The 7,901-nt window shown below is 50.1% G+C and overlaps 2 protein-coding genes across 3 annotated transcripts; one reads left to right on the top strand and one right to left on the bottom strand.

Moving 5' to 3' along the window:
* Positions 1-25: 25 nt before the first annotated feature.
* CEP19 (centrosomal protein 19) lies at positions 26-2,660 on the bottom strand. 2 transcript variants are annotated; one of them, XM_058844060.1, is made up of 3 exons: positions 2,518-2,660; positions 1,074-1,247; positions 26-792 (listed from the first exon to the last, which is right to left on the bottom strand). In XM_058844060.1, the coding sequence occupies exons 1-3, from the start codon at positions 2,603-2,605 to the stop codon at positions 431-433; spliced, it is 624 nt and encodes a 207-aa protein (XP_058700043.1). In that variant the 5' UTR covers positions 2,606-2,660; the 3' UTR covers positions 26-430. The 2 variants fall into 2 exon arrangements, with proteins under 2 accessions (XP_058700043.1, XP_058700042.1); XM_058844059.1 differs by having other exon boundaries at positions 26-975.
* A 75-nt stretch (positions 2,661-2,735) lies between these two features.
* PIGX (phosphatidylinositol glycan anchor biosynthesis class X) lies at positions 2,736-7,901 on the top strand. Its single transcript, XM_058844058.1, has 6 exons — positions 2,736-2,849; positions 3,497-3,560; positions 3,976-4,108; positions 4,856-5,069; positions 6,245-6,345; positions 7,332-7,901. The coding sequence occupies exons 1-6, from the start codon at positions 2,783-2,785 to the stop codon at positions 7,473-7,475; spliced, it is 723 nt and encodes a 240-aa protein (XP_058700041.1). The 5' UTR covers positions 2,736-2,782; the 3' UTR covers positions 7,476-7,901.

The following is a 7,901-nucleotide window of genomic DNA, read 5'->3' on the forward strand; positions in this document are numbered from 1 at the left end:
TTGCTAGGGAAATGTGACAGTAATATTCTCAGTGCAGAGTTGATTTATCCAGAATGACTGATACATATTTAACTTCCCAGTAGGCAATAATAATCACACTATTTGTACAATACAGCTTTAACAGTGTCCTCAGGACATGAATATTTAATGCTTCATTTTCAGCCAAAACTCACTGAAATGTAAAAAATTGAAAGATTAAATAATTTAAAATTCTTTTATGTAGGAAAAGACTAAAACCAGCCAACAATTCCAGCTACCCAGTTTCCATTTAATCAAGTCTGGCTTCTTAAACAAAGCTCACTTAACCCTGGGATTGCTGTGGCACCTCAGGTTCTCCTGAGCCAACATGGGACAGAACACGTATGAAGACATTGTTCTCTCTTGCTGGCCTACTGAGATTTGTCTCTGACCTGCCCATCTTTGTCTGGAATCAGATTTCTTCATCCGACTCCATGTCCCAAGTACAGGACTCCAGCTGCTCATCCTGTGGGAACTCCACCTCCACGTTGTAAACAAAGTCAGGGTCATCCTTCTTCTTCCTATTCTTTTCAAAGAGCTCATCCATGATGCTCTTCCTTTTGGCCAGTTCCTTATCGTCCAATTTGTTCATATCCTCCTCTGGGTCAATGGTCTCTTCCTGCCGAAACTTTTCCAAGCTCTCAGCCAGGCTGTGTCCTTCCAAATGACCTCTCAGCAAACTGTAGAGCTTCTGGAGCTGGCGCAGTGAGACCCCTTCCAGGTAGGCCTTGTGCCGAGGGTTGTTCTTCAGCTGCTCAGCAGCCCTGCTGCAGTCTGGGGAGAGCCAACACAGGCACCTGCAGCTGCAACAAACCTCTTCCCACACACACATCTTCTTCCAAACCCTCCCCAGGGGTCTTTCCAAACCCTCCAGGCTCAGAGAGCCACTGCTCAGATTGAGATGTAGCTTTGGGCTCCTTGGAGAGACGTTACCCCAGCACAGCCCCTCCCTGCACGCTGCTAGGAAGGTTTGCAGTGGTTACCAACAATGCTGCTACCAATGGGTTCCTCTCCAAGCATCTGGAGGGAGCCAGACAGGAATGAAAGCACCTCACCTGAGAACCTGGAGAAATTCCTGATGGGCATGATGCGCTGGCGAGTCTTGTCCTGGCCGTTGTCTCTGTAGATGAGGATGATGGATGGGGGCTGGAAGCAGATCCCGCACTTCTGTGCGCTGAAGGTCATCGTGGCACCGGCTGTGGCTCCATCAGAGCCCTCAGCAATGCTCCCTGGAAAACAGGGAAAAAGGAAAGCAAGTGGGAGAGTCTCTCAGTGCTGATCTTTTTGTCAGGAGCAGAGTTCAGCAAAATCACAGAATCACAGAGTGGTTTGGGTCAGAAGGGACCTTAAAGCCCAGGGAAATGAATTAAGAAATTAAATTAGAGGGGATTTAAATATCCAAATCTGCTGCAGATCCTGTTTCCCAACTCTGTGGACAGCACTGAGTGCAGGTGTTACTTTTACCTTGGTTTTAAATGAGTGGAAATATGTCAAATGTGATCTCCAACTGCCCTACAGACTGCAATAAGGCAAAGTAACATTTTACCCCCCAAAATCAATGTATTTCTCCACACCAAGAAAAACCACATTAATGTTGAAAAGCTACTTTGAGGCAGAATTGGAAACACTGCCTCCTTTGTAAAAAATCACATAGGAAAGAGCTCAAACATGCAGTAATGTTTTTAATAGTGACAATTTCCAGTGCCAGGCTGGATGGGATTTGGAGGAACATGATGTAGTGAAAGGCGTCCCTGCCTGTGGCAGGGGGTGAAACGAGAGAAGCTTTAAGGTCCACCCAACCCAAACCATTCTGGGATTCTATGAAGATGAGAAACACAAACGTGAGCAGCTTTCTGGATCTGTGGGAAAGAGCGTTTGGCTCTCCTGGTAACCCGGGCTGAGCCCTCCGCTGCCGGAGTGAGCGGCGGCTCCAGCGCTTCGGCAGCACAGCTGGCTGGGGTTTAGGGCCGTGCCCGGTGCCTTCAGAGCCGCTTTTCTGCCGCGACCGAGGCCCGAACTCCGAGCACGAGGGGCAGCAGGACAGGGCCGGCTTGGTCCCTCTTGCCTCTCCCAGCGTGGGTAAGACTGGAAGAGACCACTGCGGTCACCTGGTGCCGCCTCCCTGCTCCAGCAGCGTCAGCTCAGAGCTCATGGCACACAGTGTGGCCAGACAGCTCTGGAATATCTCCAGTGAGGGGGACTCCACACCCTCTCTGGGATCTGTCCAGGGCTCAGGCACTACCCAGAAAGTTCTTCCTCATGTCCAGGTGGAACTTCCTGGGGTCAGTTCCTGCCCGTTCCTCCTGGTCCCTGCTCGGAGCCCTCCCTGCTCACAGGGACACCCAGGGCTGAGGGCCCCTCTCAGCTGGGGCTCCTCTCGAGGCTGAGCAGCCCCAGCTCCCTCAGCCTTTCCTGGGCATGGAGATGCTCCAGGCCCTTCAGCATCACCGCTGGCCCCGCTTCAGGAGCTCCCTGTCTCCCTCACACTCTCAGCCTCACCTCGGGCGGCGCAGAAAGCCTCTTCTTCTTCTTCCTCCAGCTCCAGCTCCTCCCCCGGGCCGCTCCCACCTCCCCGGGCGGTTGCCATGGTTCCGCCGGCGCCGCCGAGCCCCAGTGGTAAAGGCCCCCTCCGCCGAAGGTCCCCTAAGGGCTGGCCTCACCAATGCCTGTCGGGCATGGCGCATCGGAGCAAGGCACGGGCGGGCCCCGCGCGGTCAGGCGGCGCCGAGGGCAGCCCGCGCGGGGCCGTGCGGAGCGAGCCGCCATGGCGGGCGGGCGGCGGGGGCCGGTGCGGGTCGGGGCCGGGCTGGGCGCGCTGCTCTGCGCCCTCCGTGAGTGCCCGCGGGGGGGGGAACCGCGCCGGGAAAGGATGGCGGGGCCCGGCCCCTCTACTCCGGAGACAGGCTGAGAGAGAGGCTCCGGAGAGCTGGGGGTGTTCCGCCTGGAGAAGACAAGGATTGAGGGAGACCTTAGAACCCCTCCCAGTGACTAAAGGGGCTCCAAGAGGGCTGGACAGGGATTTTGCACAAAGGGATGGAGTGAGGGGACAAGGGGGGATGGCTGTACACTGCCAGAGGGCAGGGTTAGATGGGTTACCGGGACGGAATTTTTCCCTGTGAGGGTGGTGAGGTTCTAGCACAGTTACCCAGAGCAGCTGTGGCTGGAAGTGTTCAAGGACAGACCTGGAGCACCCTGGTCTTGGGGAAGGCGTCCCTGCCCAAAGCAGAGGGTTGGAAAAAGATGGGCTTTAAGGTCTATTCCAACCCAAACCACCCTGTGACTCTGGATTTAGGAAGTATGGCTCGGCCACTGAACCAAGAAACCTCTTCTGCTTTTTGATCAGAGTCAAATATTGCTTCCCTTCTTCTGGGAGAGGGTTTGCAGTTGAGACGTTCATGAGTTATAAAACTGCACTTGTTGAAGCTGGCAGCCCCTGTGATCACCGTGCTGTTACACTGTTGGCTCTGTGTCACCGTAGATGTGCAGGCAGCCTGTCGGGACACCACTGTCACACAGGAGCTACTGAAAGAGGGGTTTCACAGGTGAGTCCTCACCCTGCCCTCCATCAGCATAACGTGCCACGGGATCTTCTGTTGGAAGAAGCTTCTCTTCTTTCCGTGTGCATTTGTATCAAGTCCCTGGGCCGTGATCCCTGGGCATATGTCAGGAATGTATTAACAGGATCAAGGGATTAACAAGCTGTAGTGGAGGGAAAATGGGAGGCCCCTTTCTAAAACTTTTGTGGAAGGTATTGGTGGTTCTGAGACATTAGCAAATTTTGGTTTTGGCTGTGGCTGTGGAGTTGAGGTGAAGAAGGCTGGACAGCAAAGTGTGATTGGAATTAGGTGCACACAGTGCGAGAGCTGCCCCTCATCTCATCTGAGAAATGTCTCTCGGGGGTCTTGTGCCGACTTTTAAGTGGGGATGTAAATTTTTTGCTCCTGTTGCCATTTGAAGGGACCTGCTGGTGAAGGTAGAGCTCGGGGAGGATGCAGGAGGATGTGCAGTGGCAGCACAAATGCATCTGCCGCCGGGAATCTACGTGGATCCCTATGAGCTGGCAACGCTGCAGCAGCACAATCTAACAAAGGTAATGCCCCCAATGCCAGGAGATCTGGCAGTGAGTCAGGTAAGGACTCAGGGAGTTGTAATGTCTGGTCATTTTCTGGCTTGTTGAACCAAGCTGATTAATTCCTGGAAGGAAGTGCCAAACAATATAATCTTCCTGGTGTCTCCTTGTAACTCAGCTCGCTCGGCAATCCCTGGCCCTGTGCTGCTGATACTCTCACACACAGGTGATGTACCAGGGAGCTGCTGCTCCTCTCTTAGCCCCAGGTGAGCAGCTTTAAAAGGTTTGGGTTCAGAAGGTGGAAGGGAAACCCCCAAAGAGGTGCTGGTGAGCTCTAAATCACGTGCTGTGCGTTTGGACTCAGCAGCTTCCCAGCTTCATTTTCACCCTAGCTTTCTGTGCTGCTTTCCAGTCTTTGCTTCACACTTAGCTTCACACTAGAGAGATGTGAAAAGGCTCTGGCTTTAATCTGCTTAGGTCTTAGTTTGTCTCAAACATGGCTGTGGGCAGCTCCTGCCCTTGGCATGCCTGAGGTGCAGGTCTGGCCTTGCTGACACGCATCCTTGAGCTGACACCTCACGAGTTTGGCTGTAGCCATAGTGACACTGAACTTTTCACACATAGGAGTCACTCAGTCTTGAAAAGGTATTTTGGAAGGCTGGAATTCCCAGCTTAATCATCTTGACCATAAAATCGAGCTCAGTGTTGGAATGAGGGAAATGATTTTTGATTTCCATCACATCCACAGCCGTATCTCCCTGCTTGCAGGCAGTGTTATTTCCTGATGTCGTTGATCTGGAGGCTCCCGAGTACCTGGCCAGGGATCTTCTCCTGCTGCTGTTCCTGGAGCCGGACGCGCGCTGTTCCCGCTGTTTCCGCGCTGCCGTGCCCGTGCACGCGCGGTACCACCGGCCGGCCCAGGGGACACGGGAAGCCTTGGCTGTTCTGGAGAGCCCAGAGGTGCTGCTCTGCTGCTGCCACAGTGAGATTCTCATTGATGCTCTGGGGCAATCCTGAGCTTGGAATCTGGTCGTGCCTGAGATGGAAATCTTGGTAGTTGCATGAACATAAGCAGAAAGCATGGCCTGATGAAGACCTCATTGTGTTCCTGGCCAAAGGCAGGAGGTTCTCAGAGTCTGATTTGTGTTGTGCTGCTGCCATTGTACCCCTGTGCTGCTTGGGCTCTTCCAGCTGGAAGACGTGGCAGTTGTCATGGTCCATGGTTGTTACGATCCCAGCTGGCCCTGGTTTGCCAAAGGTCCCCTGCTCTCCCTTGGCAGCTGGAGCTCTGGAGGCAGTATTTAATAGCCACTGTCACCTATTTAGAGTAATCAAAGTAATCTAGCACTCTCTTGCTACATTCCCTTTATATAAAGGGGGAATGTAGGAAACTGTGCCTGAAGCTTGGAATGGTTGGAGTCTCAAACTCTGATGAAACAAGAACCTGATATCCACTACAATTAATATTTCAAGTTATGTGAACAATGAAATCCTGTATTTTTCTTCCAAATTTTGTGCCCCTTCACAAAATCATTCCTGCCAAGTCAAGCACACTAATGATTTTCTGCTCCTTTTTCTTTACTTGTGCATCATTTGAGCAATGATTTTCTGGGATAAGCATAGGGACAGGCAGGAATACCCTCTCACTTAACAAAGGGGTGTTAAGTCTTCCTGGGTTTCTGCCATGTTTACTAGTTATGAGCAGGAAAACATTTATTATTAATTATTAATGGGAAAGGATTTAAAGTATCTTTAAAGGGAGATCTTTTATGTGCTGACAGGACATAAGAGAAACAGCGTTATTTATTTTGGGGACTTACTTATTTTGGGGGAAAGTCTAACTACATGGCTAAAGTTGAGGAGTCTGCACACTAACCAGGAATTCTCTGCCTTGTTAAGAACAGAAAGGCCAAGATACCACACAGGTGAGATTCTTTCTTGGATACCTGCTGTATCTGGAAGGGAAGAATTGTAAAGTTCACAGCAAGGACTGCCCAGCATCACTGTGACCATGCAGAGGTGTTTCACCACTTGACTCCCAGGGAATAGATTCTATCGAGCTGTTGTGAGGGAAAAGATCCCATATTTGAAAAAAAACTTGGAGGCCAGATTGCTTATCCTGCCTGGCTCCTGGTGATGCAGGAATGCCTTCCCTAGGTCACCTGTCTGCAGAGTGCTGGGAACCTGCTGAAGTGGACACTCCCTGCCCATCTGACACCTCCAGGCCCTGTCAGTGGCATGGCGCAAAACACAGACCTGTGAGTTCTTCCTCTAGTTCTTTTTAATAACTGCTGACTTTTTTTCTGTGATTAACACCTTTTATAGCACAGGAATTAATCATTAAAAGACTAGCTGTGTGGTTCCCCCTTTGTCAGGCTCCTTTCTTCATTTCTGACTGGCTAATAATGGGGGTCATCCTGCCCTTCTACTGTGTTTACAGTGACTCTGTGCTCTCCTGAGCTTTTTTCCCCCCTTACTAGTTTACTTGGAATCCTAGGGTATAATTGGCACTGGTCAAATTAAGAAAAATCTTTACAACATTGGTGCTTCAGAGTAGCAAGGTGGAAGATGATTATCTAACTAAAGTAATGGTAAAACTACAAAGATTTAAGGAGTAGCATTCTAAAAAAAGGCCACTTCTATTTACTTGGTTGTTACCTGTTTGGGTGAGTGTTTAGGAGAAGGTGAAGTTTCTTATTGTGTTCAAAAACAAGGAAAGTTGGATCTTTAGTGTGGCAAACAACTGTCCTTGATGTTCAGAAGTGTACACACTAGAGATTCAGCAAATAGACTAATTTATATAATAAAATAATCTGTTGTTGTAACACGTGCCTTCCTATATTTAAGACACCTGCAGACTGCTGGGACATCTGTCGCTCTTGTCAATGAACATTTTGCAGCTTCCTGTATCCATGAAAAACCAAATATTTGTTCACTTTGGAGAAATCTGTCTCCTTAGTGATCTGAGCTCACTTTGGGAGCTGCTCTCCCTGCAGCATTCAGTATACCCTCAGTGGCTGGAGTAGGAGCAGAGGTACAGGGATACAGATCCATCTTCTGAGCTGTGCAGTGCAGCAGTGGCTGTGAATTAAAGGGGCTGTCCCATCCTGGTTCTGATACTGAATCTCAGAAGAAGCTTTAACCAAGGGCTAATTAAATCAGGGTCTGGTTCCTAATCCTCTCAGTTGCAATCAAAAACAACCAGCTGGTCAAATGCATGTTACACATTTATTTTTCTTTGTAGGCATATGAGGAATTGATGCTGAGAGTTCCTGTGGGGCTCAGGGAGCACAGTTCCCTGGTGTGTGCCCTGACCCTGCTCACCATGGGGCTCTGCTCTGGCCTGATCCTAGCTGCTGCCTGCAAGTATGGACACTTCCCACAGTGACCTGAGGAAATATGGACTGTCTGACCTCCATCAAGCAAACCTAACTGGATATTGCACTGGATTCCTGAATGGATCCTACTCCACTGTTATTTATGTCTTAGGGGGCATGAGGGTCCCACAATGTATTACAGTTCCTTTGGTTCATAATGCTTACAAATGCCTTCCACAGCCCAGAAGACATTTTGAGGGTGTTGTCAATATCCAAAGCAGATGGAGAGGAGGAAAAAGCATCAAAAAGCTGAAAGCACTGCTGTGGGCAATGTGGCAACAGTCAGGAGTGGATCTGGGCCTCCTATTCCCTCCTCCTGGCCTGTTTGCAATACAGTGCTGCCTCTTGCAGACCTGTTTGTATTTCTTGACTCAGGGATTGGTTATTAAAGGTATGGAAAACATTAATAATGAATCATTAAATTTTCTGAATTTTAA

This window comes from Poecile atricapillus, chromosome 8 (assembly GCF_030490865.1).
Source record: "Poecile atricapillus isolate bPoeAtr1 chromosome 8, bPoeAtr1.hap1, whole genome shotgun sequence".
NCBI lineage: Eukaryota > Metazoa > Chordata > Aves > Passeriformes > Paridae > Poecile > Poecile atricapillus.

Bases quoted from the DNA above. Each gene is read 5' to 3' on its own strand.
- CEP19 (XM_058844059.1), bottom strand. From the start codon at position 2,605: ATGGCAACCGCCCGGGGAGGTGGGAGCGGCCCGGGGGAGGAGCTGGAG. The intron at 1,248-2,517 runs GTGAGGCTGAGA...CCTGTTTTCCAG, and splicing joins GGCTTTCTGCGCCGCCCGAG to GGAGCATTGCTGAGGGCTCT. The intron at 976-1,073 runs GTGAGGTGCTTT...CCTTCCTAGCAG, and splicing joins GAATTTCTCCAGGTTCTCAG to CGTGCAGGGAGGGGCTGTGC.
- PIGX (XM_058844058.1), top strand. From the start codon at position 2,783: ATGGCGGGCGGGCGGCGGGGGCCGGTGCGGGTCGGGGCCGGGCTGGGC. The intron at 3,561-3,975 runs GTGAGTCCTCAC...TGCCATTTGAAG, and splicing joins CTGAAAGAGGGGTTTCACAG to GGACCTGCTGGTGAAGGTAG. The intron at 6,346-7,331 runs GTGAGTTCTTCC...TTTTCTTTGTAG, and splicing joins ATGGCGCAAAACACAGACCT to GCATATGAGGAATTGATGCT.